At 35.9% G+C, this 20,693-nt stretch overlaps 1 protein-coding gene across 1 annotated transcript in view; it reads right to left on the reverse strand.

The window, feature by feature from the left end:
- LOC138709626 (transforming growth factor-beta-induced protein ig-h3-like) overlaps window positions 1–20,693 on the reverse strand; it is a 168,192-nt gene that overhangs the window by 97,740 nt on the left and 49,759 nt on the right. The window contains exon 2 of the mRNA XM_069840530.1: window positions 14,546–14,644. Within this exon, the coding sequence (XP_069696631.1) occupies window positions 14,546–14,644 (99 nt within the window). The remainder of the gene's footprint in view (window positions 1–14,545; window positions 14,645–20,693) is intronic.

Genomic DNA, 20,693 nt, shown 5'->3' on the forward strand with positions numbered 1-20,693 from the left:
TAAAAAACAAACAACGTATCTTTTTAGTAAGAGATTGCCATGCAGATTCGCTTGCTCAAAGAGATGTGGATGCGTTCATTAATTTTGTATAAACAAATATAGAATAGCAATGAATATGACATGATTATTGGAACAAACTATTTTTTTCTACCATAGAGTGTAACCTATTTCAACAAATTACATAATCTACCTAAAGAATATAGGCATAATTTATCAATTCGAGGGCATCATACCAGAAGGAAGTTCAACAAATGCAGGGTTATCGAAATATTTTAATGTTTGAAAACAAACATTTGAAAGTTATAATGTACATTAGGAAGAATCAAAGAAAGTACCTTGTTATGTGAACAAGGATATGAGAAATTATTCTATATTTAAATGCTTCTAATGTAAAGTTGCAGGTTTTTTTATATGTCCTTCAGGAATGATGCCCTCGATTTTTTTCTGGTAATTGTTGAGGAACTAACATGGAGTTGGGTATGCAGCAATCTTATGTACTGACCAAGCAACCAAAATGCTCAATAAATAATACGGAAATCATTGTTGGTTTGTAGTCCTCCGTAATGGTACGGTGATTAAAACTCTTCTGTTGTATTCTAACTGTATGGGAGCAGAAATTGAGAATACTTGGTAAGATTTTTTTTCAAAACTAAGAAATCCTCTTTGAAGATCTAGAGACCATGAAATAGCCAATCCTGACTGAGTAGAGGACTGCAGATGTAATTTCCAGCGAGTATTTCCTCAAGCGGATAGAAATCACCGTAGATCTCTGATACTACAGTGATCCCTGATATTCGAATTAGCAAAGTAGAAAAATGACTTTCTTTTAATGTTGTGTACGTATGAAGAACACAACTGCTTGACTGAAAAGATAGGATATTGTACTAGGGTTGAAGGACCGCTCAGGTTCCGCTTACTCTCTCCCCTCGGTAAACCTAGGCTGTATTCATTAGGAGCTTTTTGGCCCTGGTACTTATTCATAAAAGAATATACAAGTCTTTACCCAAAGACATTTTTTTTTCAGCTATCAGTCGTGGTTTTCGAGACTAAGTAGCGTGCACGAAAATGTCGGTTTTTTATGTTTGTTTTCTTTCAAAAACATAGCCTGATAGAGACATTTTGTGATATATTCGAACTTAGCGTATAAAAATCATGTGGGATCTCATGTTTTCGTTCAGGTTACAAAAGGGCTGTTGACTAGTGTAATATTTTAAGTTTTAATAGTCTATGTGCAAATGATAAATTAATAATAATAATAATAATAATAATAATAATAATAATAATTATTATTATTATTATTATTATTATTATTATTATTATTATTTTATTATTATTATTATTATTATTATTATTATTATTATTATTATTATTATTATTATTATTATTATTATTATTATTATTTATACTGGCAGAGTTAAGGCCATAGGGCCTTCTCTTACACTCTATTAGGTCACAAAGTATACAAGCAGTGAAAATATAACAAAAACTTAAAGAACAGAATACCAGCATATTACAAAAAAAATAATAGCTAGGGACCGGACTTTTATGTAATATCAAGGTGTGAAATATGTACATATTTATGTAAGAAAAATAAGCTGAATATGTACCAAAATATGTAAAATTATGACAATATTTAATATCAATATGTGGCAGGTATAGGATAGGTAAGACTCTCTAGTTGTGATTTCATAGAGTACCCGACTTTTTTACCGCATACTTGACACATTGCAATTTTTCCATCTGTAGTGAAACCTTCGTCCATCGCAATCCATAATTTTATTATTGTCGTTAGGATTGAAGATACAGGGGCCAGTAGATAAATTCACTTGCACTTTATACTGTAAGTACTAAAACTAGAGAACTGAGTGAAATGAATGACACAACTGCAAGCACTGTTTCGCTTTACTGGATTAGGAGAAAGTAAGAGGAAATGTGGGACACTTGCATTTTAGCTGCTCCCTGTAAGAAACAAAGTACCTACTAAAACCTCAAACTATAGACATCTACAAACTGTTGTTTGCCTGGAACTAAGGACGTTATGTTTCGTGTCGAAATATATATTTTCTTGGGTAGGTAAAAAGGCTTTTTAAATCTGTGTATTTAAAATTGTAAACTTCCCTAACAGAAGTGTTTTTTTTTTTTTCCTTTTAGAGAAGTAAAAATGAATAAACCCTTAAATATGTAGAATTATGTAATATTAAGCCATAATATCGACCCTCCCAAGCACCAACATTGTAACTCAATTTTTTATTGTTTTGAGTTATCCTAGTTAATATGGTCTTAAATTGTTTCTTTTTCTCCCAGTATTATCATTGTAACTCTAAACCTCCCAATTGTATGTAAAATCTTATTGTTACTCTACATATCTGTATACACTAATTTACACGATAATTTTAAAACTTCATTTTCGTCTCCTGAAAAATGTAAGAAAGTGAGTTACAATGTTAATACTTGTGAGGGTCGATATGTAATGTGGGGTAAATATGTAAGAATATGTAGTATTAAATTTTATTATATTAATGGTAATTACAAGATTCGCAAATATTTGTTATTTATATACGGTTAGGTTGAAAGGAATATAATATGTAATTACCAGGGAACGGATTTATATGGACTAAAAATATATGAAATATGTAAATATATATGTAGTTATTTTTACCAAAATATGGAATTAAATATGGATTTTTACCAAAATATGGAATTAAATATGGACTTAAAATTATAAAAAAATGACTATGTACGTTAAATATTGGTACATTTTAATCAAACTAAACAAAAAATATAATGGACGTACCTTATCTTCCAATGTAGTTTCAACAAAACACAATTTTTATTGTCTGTTACCATAACAATAGGTTACAAACATTTCTTTCAAGTGCTGAAAAGTGAATCTTCTTCTATTGTCTCTGAGGATAGATTTATACTGACTAAAAGAGCGTTCGACGTCACAAGAAGTAACTGGTACATAATTCAATTTCACAATGTCTGCTGGGGATAAGTCCAAGTTAATCTTCACTGTTGATTCACCACTCATCACAGCAACAACCTTTTGTAGTTCTTCATATCCAGGGTTTTTTGAAAGTACAGTGTCCACCTTAGCTCTTACTGCATCTGCAACTTTACCTCTACCACGATTCAGTTGTTCCACAGTACTATTTATAATTTCAAAACTTTCAGATAGTGAAAGGTGCCTATTTTGGAGACTTTTGAGCGTTTTTATGATGCATGAAAATGTATGCTGAATGTGAGCTAAGTCATTCTTCACACTTATGTCACAGGTAACTGTTTTCGCAGTATCAATTGAGACTGCATCTTCAGAGTCCAATGCAAGGAGAACATTGTTAATAGAGTCTATATGTTCGGCATAATATTCAACTGCTTCTAGCCATGTACCCCATCTAGTTAAAATTGGCTTTGGTGGCAATGGAATTTCAGGGTACATTTCTTTCAACACGTTAACTCTACTGGGAGCTTTGAGAAATACTTTTTTCACTGATGAAATCAACAAATCTACTTTAGGGAAATTGTCTCTGACCACTTCTGCCACACGATGAAATGCATGCGCCACACAAGTAAAATGAGTCAATTTAGGATATACAACAGATAATGCTTGTCCAGCTTTGACCATATAAGGGGCAGCATCGCTAATAAAGAATAACACATTATCGTACATAATACCCTTTGGCCACAGGATACCCATAGCTTCGTTGAACAGTTTAACTATAGTTTTGTTATTGCACTTTTCTAGAACATCACAATGTAAAAGAATTCGTTCAGAATATTGTTCACTTAACAAACCGATAACTACATTACCAACAAGTCTACCTTCTTTGTCGGGAGTCTCATCAATGGAAACCCAAATTGAACTATCTTTAATTTCATCTCTTATCTTCTGTATTGTCTCATCGTAGATGGATGGAGCATACGTCTTCCTAAGTGTTGACTCATCCGGGATTGTATGTTGAGTATATTTTTCAAGGAATTCCCTGAAGACCTTATTCTTTAGTTTGTAGAGAGGAATATCAGCAGAGATGAGAGAACGGCACAGGTCGATGTTAAACTCAGATCTTACATTCGATGTTGTTGGTTGTGTTAAAAACAATTGTCTCTGCTTGGAATTTAGTTGTTTGTTGGCCTGATGTTTACTAGTTGTAATGTGTTGTTGCACCAGGAACTTTTGTGTAGATGATACTGCACACTGACACAAATTACAAAATAATATTTTATTGTCAGTTGATAAACCATCTTCTTTAAATTCTGAAATGTAACTTGTTAGTTTTGATTTTAAATTGACTGAATGACGTACTTTTGGCATATTTACCGTCTTTATAGTATGATTTACAAAACTGAACCTATGTGTACTCTGACTGGCATTTAACTGTTGAGCTGCACAACTGAAGTCTGTTAAAAATTTTAAATTAAATTAATACAGTTTTGTAACTTACTTTCCCATTGTTGATAGGACTGCTAATTTTCAAATAACTCTGATGTTAAAGGGATTACTGAACATGTGTTTAAATCTCTATTGTTGAAATGTATTTTTAAAAGTTAATGGAATTTTGTTTTGTTTTATTGTTAAACCTAATATAATATGGACTGTTTTATATGAAATATGGAAAATATATGGAAATTAACGAAAATATGTACTAAACTCTAAAATATGGAAAAATATGGAAAATAAAAGTAGGATTTTTCAACCCTACACATTGTGAAACATAAAGATAATGCAAAATATAAATTATATTAGCTTTATAAGTAAATATGTATTTACATATAAATCCTTTCCCTGGTAATTACATAAAAATCCAGTCCCTAATAATAGCATAACAAAATCGAGACCAAACAACATGAAAATAATATCATAATAGAAAAAAGAAAGTAAAATACAGATCTAAAGATTGGAATATAATAAAAGCAACTCAGTTAGTACAAATAGTTAACAGGGAAAACGTAAGGAAGAATACAACAAATGGAATGTAATAAAATAATAATAAAACAGAAGGAAAAAATACTCAAATTAAATAAAATCCAAAATAAAAAGGGTATGATAATAAATTCATCTGGTGATCAACAGGACAAAACAGTGGGAAAGGAAGGAAAAGAAATATATATATATATATATATATATATATATATATATATATATTACAAAACTATCGCAGAAAAAAGGGCTGATAATTGAAAGGAATCGGAAATTATTGTGTTTTCAAAATACTTATAAAAATATTGTATGTATGTATGTATTTATTTATTTATTAACACTACAATTGGGTATACACCCGGTGGCAGTGATATATAATATACAATAATTACAATTACAGAAATAAAATAAAATAAACGTAAATGAAATAAAATAAAATAAAATAAACGTAAATCCATATTAGATGCAATAAACCTAGGACTATAAATAAAAAATATTCTATAATAACGACTACGATAAGCAAAAGTAAATCTAATTTATAAGTACTTCTATTTCACCCAACTATTACCAATTTAAATAATTACATATCACCTTAATTAATTAAATACCAACTTAATTACATATCATCTTAATTAATTACATATCACCCTAATTTATTTACATATCAACTAAATTACATATCATCCTAATTAATTACATATCAACCTAATTAATTATATATCAACTCAATTAGTTACATGACACAACTTACATAATTACACTGCACCTCCAATTACATTTTCAGTCTAATCTTCTCAACCTTTCCTTAAATGTATTGATTTTAAGAGGACTACCCTGAAAGATTGCCGCAGGTATGCTGTTCCAGTCTACTATTGTGCGGTTCACAAAGGAAAATTTTGCCACGTCCGTTCTTTGTTTTCTACATTTAAACTTCCTAATATGATCAGCCCTTCCTAAGTATGATGGTGTTGCTAATGTAACATTGATGTCGATCCATGCTTTGTGTCTCATTTGTGCCTTAAAGAATGCGGTGAGTCTGGTTTTTCGCCGCCTTGATTTGAGAAGTTCTCACCCTAAATCTTTTACTATCTCCTCACCATGTCCCTTCCCCATTTTGACATATTTTTTTGCCTTGCGTTGGACCTTTTCTATTGAATCGATTTGGTTTTGTCTGTACGGATCCCAGCCTACTGCTCCATATTCCATAATTGGACGAACAAGTGTTTTGTACGCTAATTCTTTTGACTTTCGGTTAGATTTCTTCAGAATACGCATAGAGAATGTAGTACTTTCCAGGCTTTCCTTGTGGTATTAGTGACTTGTTAACAACAAGTTATATTTTTTAAATAGCAGTTACAGTTTATCTGGAGAAGGATAATGTATATATTGCGTTATTAATTCCTAGCTAACGCGTTAAATTAATTGTCTTCGGATATTGCCGGTATCACAAAAATCAATATATAAAATGTGGACATGTAAAAGGAACAGGAAGCATGACATTTAATCTTGTGGTATCAAATGTAAGTCCACGCCCCAAGAGCTCACAAGCGAATTTAATACCTTCACCCATTCCTATAAACCTGTCTTCAGTTCCATAGTCACTTCGGTGTGTCACGGAACCACTATCCACTCCTTGCTGCTTAAACCTTAACTCTCTGTCTACGTTAAATTGTGCGAGTAAATTTAAGAAATGAATAAATTTGCCATTTTGAGCTACTTAAACGTAATTAAAGAAATTTCAAACGCTGAAGATATATATTCGGCAATGAAACCTTTATTCCACATGTCTCGAATTATTGGATTGGCTCCATTTCGTTACAAGAACGACAAAACTAAAAATGGTATACAAGTTTCGCTCCTTGGCACATTGTACTCTGTGTTGATGAGTAGCATCTTAAGTGTACTGTTCATCACTTATTTGAATTGGACTCTTGAAAACGTGTATCCCAAGTATAGTTTTATAATCGGCATGATCATAGTGTCCGACATCTGCTTGACATCAGTCGCCGTTATTGTTTCATTTGTTTTGTGTGCAACAGTGAACCGTTCCAAAGTGTTAAGATTCCTTAATCTAGTTGCAAAGACTGACGATCATCTGATGAAGTCATCCGAATCGTACAAGAAGATGCATGTCTCTCTGATTCTTACTGTAACAGCTTTTTTGGCAACTCACCTGGTGTGCTTCATCATGAAACTACGTACCTCTCCACTGATCAGTAACAGCATGATGTATTATATAAATTATGTCTTTATTCTTGCCAGTGAAGTAGTCATCATGCATTTAATTTCTTCAGTTCTTCTTCTGAAAGACAAATTTGAAGCTTTGAACAAGACATTGCTGTCAGTGTTTAATTTTGACGGAGAGCTTCATCTGAATGAACTGCGTTGTGGATTCAAACATGAGGAAAGTTCTGTTGGACTGGACACCCACGTGCATAGAAGGAAATCAGCAACGATCTGCACAGTGAACGAGATTTTTGAACCATGTGCCAGTGAAGGTGTTTGCAGTAAAATACAGATTTCAAGATTGCGCGGCGTTTACAATATTCTGTGCGACGCAAGCGACCTGATATCTTCGACTTATCAAGTTCAGTTCGTTTTACACTTGATACTGATATTCGTCGAAGTTACAACGTGCTTTTGTATATGCCTGAAGCACATAACGAACCTGCTTACGTGCCAGTTATCCGCACATTTTCAGTGGAATCTCTTGGCTCTGCTGTTGTTTTGGACCACTGCTAATTTAACGAAACTGGTTGCTGTAACAGCGAGTTGCCGGGGGGCAAGTCAGAAGGCGCACCACATCGCGGTGTCCGTGAGCAAGCTACTGGTGCTGCCGACCCTACATCGTGATGTGCAGGCGGAGCTCCAGCTGTTCTCGCAGCAGCTGCTGCACCGGAAGCTACACTTCAGCGCCTGCGGGCTCTTCGCCGTGGACTTCACCCTGTTGTACAGCATGGCAGGGGCGGTGACCACCTACCTCATCATCCTGCTTCAGCACAGTGGTCACAGAATAGACCGCCTAGCAGAAATGTGCAGGGGCATGGCGCACGAAGCAACCTAATGGCTGTATCGACGTCTAAGTACTAGGCCCATTCACAATGAAAATTAAACATAACCGTAACATAAACACAGAGGTTTGCCAAATGGAACCATTCACAATGATTCACATAAGCATTGACATAAACATTACCGTAAGACGTTAACATGGAAGTTTGCAAACTCCGAACTTTCATGCTTATGCTTACGTGATTTGCAAACAGAACACAATCGTGAAGCGCTGAAGTATACGACAGAATATGAGGAAATGGCGTCGTTGTTATGTTTCCATGGTTACCAAGTATGTTTTCTGTTATGTTTATGTTCCCATCGTGAATGATGGTATGACTTCTTGATTTTAACGTAACGTTTATATTCTTAAGTTAACGCTTACGTTATGTTTAATTTTCATTGTGAATAGGCCTTAAGCATAGCTCGTATACTCGTGTCGTCTGTGGAATATAGCAACATGCTTGGGAAGATACTGCGTTCCTTCCTACGATGCTTAAAGCATGTCCGAAATTTGTTCTTTTTTTAGGTTTAATAACTGGTAATAATGAGACATACTGACATGGAATCGGCACGACGCCTGGCTTCAACATAACACTACGCAGGATATATTTAATATTTAACACGCTCAAATATTCATGCCCTACGCGAAGTTGAAACCTGTGACCATGGTTTCCCCGAAGAGTAAAATTAAAAAAATTAAAATTCAAAATTAAAAAATAATAATAATATTGAATATCGTACCATAACTATTATTGTTGCTGTTTAGTCAACTGTCCGAAGACAAGTCTGAACCTCACAAGTGATACCAACGTAAAAAAAATCATTTGTTTTATGTTTTTAGTTCACTAAATAAGTTATTACACTCGCCAATCGATTTACTGGATGAATGAGTAGTATTTTAATCTTTACTTCTAAACTGAGACTGCCAAATTCTTAGGGAGTTGAGTTAAATTGTTATTTTCATACGATGAAAGAGTAATGGAACGGAGAAAAATTCTCTCCGGCGCCGGGATTTGAACCCGGGTTTTCAGCTCTACGTGCTGATGCACGTTCCATTACTCTTTCATCGTATGATGACGCAGAATAACTGCACGGAAATATCATATGTACTTCGGTACATTAAAATAATATATATGATATGCGTAAATCACTTCGTGATTTAAGACGGCGCTTATTCCGTCGGATCCCGGCCAACTAGTCACTCATTACGAGTGCACCTCAGCACATGTGTGGACTTCGGTCCTGCGTTCATAGACATCTATGACGTAGTGCAGAGGGCGGCCACTAGAGGGAACCCAAGAGTTGGAGCTTAATCTGAGACGATTCTAACCGGCGTCGGAGTTGTATCCGGTGTGGCTTAGTGGATAAAGCATCAGCACGTAGAGCTGAAAACCCGGGTTCAAATCCCGGCGCCGGAGAGAATTTTTCTCCGTTCCATTACTCTTTCATCGTATGATGACGCAGAATATCTGCACGGAAATATCATATATACTTCGGTACATTAAAATAATATATATGATATGCGTAAATCACTTCGTGATTTAAGACAGCGCTTATTCCGTCGGATCCCGGCCAACTAGTCATTCATATCGAGTGCACCTCAGCACATGTGTGGACTTCGGTCCTGTGTTCATAGACATCTATGACGTAGTGCAGAGGGCGGCCACTAGAGGGAACCCAAGAGTTGGAGCTTAATCTGAGACGATTCTAACCGGCGTCGGAGTTATATCCGGTGTGGCTTAGTGGATAAAGCATCAGCACGTAGAGCTGAAAACCCGGGTTCAAATCCCGGCGCCGGAGAGAATTTTTCTCCGTTCCATTACTCTTTCATCGTATGATGACGCAGAATATCTGCACGGAAATATCATATATACTTTGGTACATTAAAATAATATATATGATATGCGTAAATCACTTCGTGATTTAAGACAGCGCTTATTCCGTCGGATCCCGGCCAACTAGTCATTCATATCGAGTGCACCTCAGCACATGTGTGGACTTCGGTCCTGTGTTCATAGACATCTATGACGTAGTGCAGAGGGCGGCCACTAGAGGGAACCCAAGAGTTGGAGCTTAATCTGAGACGATTCTAACCGGCGTCGGAGTTGTATCCGGTGTGGCTTAGTGGATAAAGCATCAGCACATAGAGATGAAAACCCGGGTTCAAATCCCGGCGCCGGAGAGAATTTTTCTCCGTTCCATTACTCTTTCATCGTATGATGACGCAGAATATCTGCACGGAAATATCATATGTACTTCGGTACATTAAAATAATATATATGTTATTTTCATGCTAGGAAACGAATGTGGGTTCCTTAAGTTTGTATCTGAAAATACTGCTACTTGATCAACAGCGTCTCTAGCAATTAAATTTAAAGTTTCAAATATTGTTGTATAATGTAAGAATCTTCATGCTGAATTATATTGTATTTTGATGCAAAAGGAACAAGAATCAATAAATGCAAGAAAATGTTTATTTTATATGGGACCAACCAGAGTTGATTGTTGTAAATATAAAACAATTGCAAACCATAAAGGTAATATCAACACATGAGCGTCCTCTCAACCCTACCTCGCTATCAAATGCAATCCTTTGGTTTTGCAATATGTTTGCAAGCTTTTGTTTTATAGTACATCATATTGAATGCTCCAAGCTAACTTCGATTCCACAATCGTTGCTACTTTGTGGTGTAAAGCTAGGCGTTATACGTTACGAATATTGTGCCCAGCAATATTAAATATCTACGTACAACATAATGATGATACTATTTCTTAAAGATAGCAATGAAATATAAATTAAACAGCTGGCATAAATCAGCGAATTGAGAGAAAACATTGATTATATTCACAGATTATGCATCTGACCTTTCAACTCTTTAATGATCGCCTTGCTATTAGCTCCTGCCAAATGTTATGCTGACATTTGTGCGAGATTGGCATTTTCGCTAGTAATTGAGTATGAAAAATGTCAACCACACATCGGGCAGTGAGTGGTCTCTTCTCAGAAGCACTTTGCTGCAGATACTTTCTGGTTAGCGAAGTCTGGTCCTGCGAATAAAACCCGCGTTGTGCTAAAATAGCAGTAAGACCTAACTTTATCCACTATCATTTTTATTTATAACTGATAACTAGGGCGCGGATGTTGATGAAAATCATCTTCTTATTTTTCACATTAGGACGATGCCTCTTAATATATAAATCCTTTCTGTGTTAATAGCAACGTAAAAAAGTAATTTCTTATATTGCATTTTTTACGTTTTTGAACTAATAGGTCATTTTTATATTTTTCTCAGCATTTTTTGGTCATTTTTATTACTTTGAATAACTTTTACATAATTTGAAATGCATTTTACTTTCTTCTTTATCGATAGGTCTGTTAAATCATTTTCTAACCAAATAGTTCAGTAGTAATTACCTACTGAATAAGTGAATAACAGTGAAGTTTGAGTTTTATAGCTTGGAACAGACTCTAAAGTCCATCCCTCATTCCACTGAAGGCTTCACTGCACACAACGGAAGTAATATAAAATGCTTGACAACAGCTTAGTTTAAGTGTCGGCTTTGACCGCTACTGTTCTTTTGTAGGTACGAGGGTGTCTTTATAATTTATGTTTGGAAGGAAGGAAACTTTCACCGTGTCCTGGACAGGACGTTTTGTCCCCAATATGATTCGGAAGGTGTGCACATTTTTAACACAACGATTGCAAGAATGTACGCTGCGCCCACAATTTGTTTTGTCATTCACACTCCCTCATCTGGAAGATCTGGTAACAAAAGTGAAGAGCGGAAGGAGAAGGAGACGGAGAATGAAGGCACTGACATGGACCACCCCTGATTGAAACACATTGTAAACCCTCATTAAAATCTAAGTTTTCCCTTTAAACCTTCATTTTGTTGCATGCCCTTTTCCTTTATATTAGCCAAATTCCAGAAAGTTGCCTCCTCTCTCCGAGAGTGAAACAAGGTGAATAATTTTTAAGAAGTTGTGGTGCGAGTACTTTGAATAATATTTAAATGTCATTTTCTTTTAATGTTATATAATTTGTCCATTAGTTTAAGGACATTTTAATGATAGTTTTAAGTAAATTTTTAGGTCATCAACATCAGCCCCATACTGACAACTTACAGTTATTTATTATATCATCTGTAGTCAGGTTGGGTTTTCTGACCCATTCCGTACTCTGTTTCACGAATATTCAGAAACAACACTGACATTCACGAATAAAGGAACCCATCAGATTGTAAGGCCACCATTTAAGGTCACAGGATAAGACATCGGTTATACTACGTCCGGCATCTATGTAAGGTGGATAAGTTGTTATTTACCTGCAGAAATTCGAACCTGTTTTCGTTGAATTTATAGGTGGAAACGATGAGATTGTTCTTACACTCCACCCTTTAAACAGGTTCATCAGTTGCTGTGTTGAAGAAATATTAATATTATAACTTTTCTTGCAAGATAAAATTTCTCAATCTGAAAAGGTCAATTAAAATTGAAAATAATAACGTTTATAAATCTGAAAGTTAGAATTTATAAAACAGTTATAGTACCGGTTGATTTTATGGGTGTGAAGCTTGGACTCTCACTTTGAGAGAGGAACATAGGTTAAGAGTGTTTGAGAATAAGGTGCTTAGGAAAATATTTGGGGCTAAGAGGAATGAAGTTACAGGAGAATGGAGAAAGTTACACAACACAGAGCTGCACGCATTGTATTCTTCACCTGACATAATTAGGAACATTATATCCAGACGTTTGAGATGGGCAGGGCATGTAGCACGTATGGGCGAATCCAGGAATGCATATAGAGTGTTAGTTGGGAGACCGGAGGGAAAAAGACCTTTAGGGAGGCCGAGACGTAGATGGGAAAATAATATTAAAATGGACTATAGGGAGGTGGGATATGATGATAGAGACTGGATTAATCTTGCTCAGGATAGGGACCGATGGCGGGCTTATGTGAGGGCGGCAATGAACCTCCGGGTTCCTTAAAAGCCAGTAAGTAAGTAATAATAACTTTTATTCTTGACATTTGAGCCCATATAACAGAATGTAGGTTTTATGAGGTTTATGTGATTCGTTATCTCGTCAAACCAAATGCTTGAGTGCTCCATAGCTTGGAGGGAGAACCTAATTGTGGCGGTAAGTGAGCTATCGAGCTGCAAGCAGAAGCGTAGCGAGGGAGGGAAAGAAGCACTTTCTGCTTCACCTCACGCGCAAATAGGTTTCACGAGATGGCCTATATGCAGTTATACAGTTTATTTGTGTGAGAATAATTCAATGGAATTCCTATTGTTGTTGTTATTAAGTCGACTGTCCGAAGACAGCTTTGAACCTCATAAGTGACACCAATAAGGCATCACTCATGAGGAACTAATCCAGGGTATAATTGGGGTAGGATGACCAGTTCCTTTCCCCTTCCGTTGCATATATCGCTGACTAGTAACATATTACACTAGTCAGGCTTCAGATGTACGCATACAAACAATTGAGGGGTCAGAAGCAAAGGGGTACAAGTGACATTTCTAAGAACATGAGTTCAGTACATCCAGGGCAAGATAAAACATCTAAAACTTTATTGGTAAAGGAATATATATTTTAACCACACCACACACTAAAATTGAAATAAAAAATTTCAGTCCACACCTGTGGAGTAACGGTTAGTGCGTCTAGCCGCGAAACCAGGTGGCCCGGGTTCGATTCCCGGTCGGGCAAGTTACCTGGTTGAGGTTTTTTCCGGGGGTTTCCCTCAACCCAATATGAGCAAATGCTAGGTAACTTTCGGTGTTAGACCCCGGACACATTTCACCTGCATTATCACCTTCATCTCACTCAGACGCTAAATAACCTAAGATGTTGATAAAGCGTCGTAAAATAACCTACTAAAAAAAACAATTTCACAAAATTGACTAAAGTTTAAGTACTTTCAACCACATTTTCTAAAAAATAACTTAAGTGCACTTATACCCCTTTGCTTCTGGCTTCCTCAATTGTTCTTCCTCTGACACATGAGATGTACTGCCTGGTAGTAGAGGTACATATCAGCCAGAACTTCAATCAGAGGGCGAATTTCTATTATTATCTTAATTGTTCTTGTTCACGTTAGTACTAATTGTTTAAACTTGAAACTAAATTAGTTGAACCGTTAAACAGGTTATGTACCTTATGATAGACGGTCCCATTTCGACACCGGTGTGGTGTAACTGTAAGCATGCCTAACCATGAAACAATCGGGCCCGGGTTGAAATCCTGGTTCAGATAAGTTATATGGTTGAGGTTTTTCCGGGACTTTCTCTGAACTCATTAGGAGCAAATGTTGGGTAACTTTCGACACTGCACCCCGGACTCATTTCGCAGTTGATTAATCGTCGTAAAATAACGAATTAAAAAATGCAGAAATCATACCCTGTCCTCTCACCAACTAATATTAGTTGATTAGATAAAAATAACCTATTGACATAAGCTTTTCGATTACCTGGTATAAATAAAAGTGACGTCAAATAACTTTTTTCTGAATTACTTTGATTTTAACATGAAAACTTTATAATGTTTCAAGTGTGTATAATAGTACTCACGCTTTCTGCCCACATATATCCCTGTTGCGCCAGTATTTGCACTCAGTCCAGTATTTGTAGTCGGTGCCGGGAATCTCTTCTACCACGCATGCGTTTGGCCTGTGAAGAAAAAAAACGAACTTAACACTGTGACAACGCAACATACATCCACTGATTTATTACCACTTCGAAAGTACACTTTTATTGTCATTCCATGCAACGAAGTAGAGATTTATCACTTCTTCTTCTTCTTCTTAGAGAGTGGATTGACGACTCGTGTCTTTTGCTTGACCCGTAATCATCAACATATTTTAGATGGGTTTGACACTTTTCCGTTGAATATGTTATCCTTAACCTACCCGTAGCTTTACTAGTTCTACCCACATTCATTTTATTTTTAACTAGCTGTACCCGTGCGCTCCGCTGCACTTGTTAGAAATAAATATAAAGTAATTACATAATTAAAATAGGACATCTGGTCCAGGGAACATTCGTGTTTGATAGAAGAATAAATCGTTTAATGTTACTTAATTTAAATTGTATTTAAATACTGTAAATAAAATGCGATCATTTTGGTCCAGAGACCAATCATTTAGTGCAATGATAATTCCTTTAACATGTTTCTTAATTGTTATTACTGCAAATAATTAAAATATCATGATTTGGTTCAGAAAACATTCGTTTTTGGTGCAATTTGGTCCCATGAAAATTTTGCATAGAATAAAATCATTTTTTAAAAATCTTTTGTTATGTAACATTTTTCACGAAAATTAATAATAAGGGAGATATTTCGAGTTATTTAATTCAGGCTCCCTTACAACCCCCCTTTTAAATAAAGTATTTTGAATGCTATATAGCCTAAAATCTAAGTTACAATGAACTTAATTTAAATTCCAATTTTCATATAAATCAGTTCAGTCATTATCGAGTGAAAAGGTAACAAACATCCAGACAGACAGACAGATACACAGACAGACAGACATACAAACAAAAATTTCAAAAAAGCGATTTTCGGTTTCAGGATGGTTAATTATACATGTTAACACCAATTATTTTTGGAAAATCGAAAATTACCAGAAAAATTTTGGCTACAGATTTATTATTAGTATAGATGTAATATGCCCTTGAAAACAGCCATCTTCAATTCTGTTCAAACGTTAAAACCATCTGTTTTTTTCTTTGAACTATTCCTTTAATTATTGTATGTTAAATGGGAAAGGAACTGGCCACCATACCCCATTATCTCCTGGCCTAGTTTCCTCATAATAAAAACAAATATATGTCGAATTTTGTGTTATTGTATGATGCAGGAACTTGGGCATTAAAAAAATAGAAATACTGTAACACAATAACAAAAACAGACAACAAACATAAATTCAAAATATACAGGAAACCCATCACCATGGTAACACACATCTCTAATCATCCCACACAACACAAACGCAGCATTGCGATCCATGGTCCACAGACTAATCAACATTTAATGAGTCAACAAGACTATAAGGAAGAAATACACACTATCAAATACAAAGAACAGGAAAAAGGATACTAAGACAAAAGAAGTTGCAAGAAAATGGAAATTCCTCTTCCGATCTTACAGCTCGGCATGCGATTTGTAGCTGTGTACTTTATAAGAACTGGGGAACAATTGCAATAGTGTCATTTCTTCCTGTACTTCCCCAAGAATTCCTTCATGTAAGTCTTCACCACTTAGAGAGATGTTTTGTGCCTGCATTTCAGGTATAAGTAACATTTCCACTAACTTGTATAAAATGGATTAATACTATTTTTGATGTGCCAAGAATAATAAAATTGTTTACTTTCTTACCGAAAGTTTTCCGCCTCATTTCGCAAGACTAACTGTAGTAACTTTCTAGGAATATCACTTTTGTTGACGTCGTACAAAATGTTGTCCAATATTCTTTTGAGAAGATTAACTCCATATATAGGTGAAATTATTGGGGCTCTTCAGTGTGGTTTTAGGCGTAATAAATCGACTATTGATCAGATTTTTTGTATTCGACAGATATTGGAGAAAAAATGGGAGTATAAGGGTACAGTACATCAGTTATTCATAGATTTCAAGAAGGCATATGACTCGATTAAGAGAGGAGTTTTATATAATATTGTTATTGAATTTGGTATTCCCAAGAAACTAGCTCGATTAATTAAAATGTGTCTCAGTGAAACTTACAGCAGAGTCCGTAAGGTCAGTTTCTGTCAGATGTTTTTCCGATTCACTGCGAGCTAAAGCAAGGAGATGCACTATCACCTTTACTTTTTAACTTCGCTCTAGAGCAGTAGTGTCAGAGTTGTAAGCTCCAAAACCAGTTGTGGAGCTAGATCGGAGCTTGAGCTTGCTTATGTCTGTGGAAACACCGGAGCACGCAACCAGTCTAGTGGAGCGCTCCGCTCCGTTTAGTCTCTGTCTGACAACGCTGCTTAGAGTATGCCATTAGGAAAGTCCAGCATAACAGAGAGGGTTTAGAATTGAACGGATTACATCAGCTGCTTGTCTATGCGGATGACGTGAATGTGTTAGGAGAAAATCCACAAACTATTAGGGAAAACACGGGAATTTTACTGGAAGCAAGTAAAGAGATAGGTTTGGAAATATATCCCGAAAAGACAAAGTATATGATTATGTCTCGTGACCAGAATATTGTACGAAATGGAAATATAAGAATTGGAAGTTTATCCTTTGAAGAGGTGGAAAAATTCAAATATCTTGGAGCAACACTAACAAATACAAATGGTACTCGAGAGGAAATTAACCCAGATAAGACTGACGTCCTATATATAGGACGGAACGTTTTATTTTTTTAACATTGCTGTGTAAGATTTTCATAGTCGGTAATCATGATACCATAATCCTTATGTGTTATAAATTGCCTCCAATTTTTTTTTCTTGTATTTAGTCTGTCATAGTCATTGTTATTAACATATTTGTGTGAAACGTCCTGTGTCCTATATATAGGACGTCAGTCTTATCTGGGTTAAACACAGAATAAATATGGGAAATGCCTGTTATTATTCGGTTGAGAAGCTTTTATCATCCAGTCTGCTGTCAAAAAATCTGAAAGTTAGAATTTATAAAACAATTATTATATTACCGGTTCTTCTGTACAGTTGTGAAACTTGGAGAGAGGAACAGAGTTTAAGAGTGTTTGAGAATAAGGTGCTTAGGAAAATATTTGGGGCTAAAAGGGATGAAGTTGCAGGAGAATGGAGAAAGTTACGCAACGCAGAATTGCATGCATTTTATTCTTCACCTGACATAATTAGGAACATTAAATCCAGACGTTTGAGATGGGCAGGGCATGTAGCACGTATGGGCGAATCCAGAAATGCACATAGAGTGTTAGTTGGTAGGCCGGAGGAGAAAAAACCTTTGGGGAGGCCGAGATGGGAGGATAATATTAAAATGGATTTGAGAGAGGTGGGATATGATGGTAGGGACTGGATTAATCTTGCTCAGGATAGGGACCGATGGCGGGGTTATGTGAGGGCGGCAATGAACTTCCGGGTTCCTTAAAAGCCAGTAAGTAAGTAAGATGAGAGTGAATTAAACGACTGCAGGATAAATCTACCATTTGTATCACAAAATTTCTTGGGCTCTCCGGGAATTGAACTCTGCATGGAAGGCCAATGCTCCAGCTATTCAACTAACGGTGCACAGTAAGTTAATTTCATTGAGAGGCTAAATCAGGTCTGCGCTATTACTCACCGCAGGTGGCGCCCGAACAAGGCAGAATTACGTACCTGAAATGGGCACGCAAGTTCTCTCGTGATGTAGGTCTGATTGCTGCCGCCCACGATAAATGAGGCAACAAGGCGCTTCTGGCGCCCCCGGCCTACCGGCCGCTTCCAATTTCGGACTTACACCCACCCACCTTCCTCGCCCACAAGAGTCCTTTATAGTTCTGTGAACTGAACTGAATTAATTTTTAGAGAACTTCATTTTGTAATAGTAGCCTTCTTTGTGGAACAGGTTTGAATTAGAGACACACAAACCTAGGAATTGACGAAGTCACAATAAATTGCCCCAAAGTTCTGTAAACAAATTGTTATTCTTCTGAATTTTACGGTGGAGATTCATTCTTTTTGTTACGGTTTCATACATATTTCCATTGTTTCTTGGGTTACCTTGAAATCACTTAACTCTTGAGTTGAAATAATGTTACAGTACTTCACGCAATCAGCTCTTTTTCTGTCTCAAGCATATATAACGTTCATTTCTCACGATAGTCTGAAGATTACTATTTGTAATTTTATTTTATTTGTTACATCTTAATTTCTTATTTTTATCCTGTTTTGTGTAACTTCTACGTTTGATTATAATACAATTTCTGTTGTTTCTATCGCATTAAATTAGTTTTTACTAGCAGTAACATTTCTCATGTATTAAACAGCGTTGTTAAAACAGTTTTAGCTTTATAGAATTTTATTTTTAATGTTTTTAACAAACAATTCCAAAGCTATAATAACTCTTCATTTCATGATCATTGAAAATATTCAAATTATATTTTATGATTACAAGATAATTGTCATATGGCTCCGGACTAGTTAATATTTCGAAGAAATTTAAGTTAATCGTCTTAGCAAAAAAATCGTCGTTCATTGTATGTTACGAATCTCACAATTCAATTCCTTTATTGCGTCACTAGTGCAATTCTCGTGGGTATAACCCGTCTAATGAAACATTGCAGTTTTCAGATGAGGGCGCTCGTGTGTCGCGAATGCGATCCGCTCAGTCTCGATGCGTGGCGAGTCAGCTGGAGAAATGTTGGTACAGTCTGACAATAAAAACATCAACAGCTGTCATGAACATATATACAATTACCAATACCATAGTTGAATTTACTTTTTCTTTCATGTACGGTATATAAACATACTTTATTCCAGAAGTACATGTATGCCCGTGGCAGAGGTCTCAATTTCATCTGCACTATCAGTTGAACTGCCTTCGTCTGCTGTGTATGTGCTCCTACCTGGCCTATCATAATCCATCTCATCTTCTTTACACTCTTCATCACTAATCACAATGCCTATATTTTTTACTACCCTTTCTACTTCCTCTTCCATTAACGCGTCACGACGCCAATATTCGTCTTCGGTATGAATAACAGGTTGGCAGCATTTTGTCCAGACTTCTTTGCTGATTTCGCTTATTGATTGTACGGTCATTTGTTTCAAAACTGACAGCCTTCAGAATGTATCTTTTCCGTTATTAAACTGTATCTTTTTCTTAACAGCATTCAGAAGCTTGCGTAGAGTCGGAATTTCTTTACTCTTCTCATAGAACTCCAAAAAAGTTCTGCGGATGACACAGTTTTTCAAAATCATCAAGTACAATTTTCTTTGGATGTGGGCGGCTTTCACTAGGAGATGAAAATTGTCCTCCAATGCGCTTTGCTTCTTCACCTCCTTAGCTATAGTATGTTTTGTTTTTTCACTCTTCCCCACCTCCGTTGCTGTTCTTTTCACAGCGTTCGTTAATGGAATGATAAGACCTTTCTTTTTCTCTTCTTTACAAAATGTTAGCACCTTGTATATAATATTTCTGCTTTGAGAGTGTAAGACTTTGCGTGACGAGTGTCTCGGCGGAGTTTCATTCGCTCTTATGAACACACACTCTTCCGATACCGACTAGCAGACAGAACGAACTGAACTGAGGCATTTCTTTACTGCAGCGCTGTGCATAGTACGTCAGAACAGGGTGACGTAATGCAGTATCGATCGCACGTTTATGTTCAAGCTTACTCTACCTGCCGTCTGCAATGATTCTTCAGACGGGTTGTAACGAGAAAGACGGGCTACGGCGCGAATCGGGGTCACGTGGTTATCTCGGTCTAGTCATGTCCATCGTTACAATCGCCTAATATAAATACATGTTCAAGTTTTGAAAAACAAAGGAAGTGCTATATTAAATAATTCATGTTAAACGTTTATTTATATACAAACTTGTTCAATGTTGGCCATGTTAAGACTAAGAATGTGACGTCGCGCCATAGCCTATGAATGCATTTATTGTATACCGAATCAAAAAAAAAAAATTCATCTGGATCCTACACAAAAGTCCGGAAACAAATTAATAGTCAAGAAATCACCATTCATATTATTAAATATTATGAACACAGCCCCGTATGAATTGACTCGTAGATCCTGG

This window comes from Periplaneta americana, chromosome 11 (assembly GCF_040183065.1).
Source record: "Periplaneta americana isolate PAMFEO1 chromosome 11, P.americana_PAMFEO1_priV1, whole genome shotgun sequence".
Lineage (NCBI taxonomy): Eukaryota > Metazoa > Arthropoda > Insecta > Blattodea > Blattidae > Periplaneta > Periplaneta americana.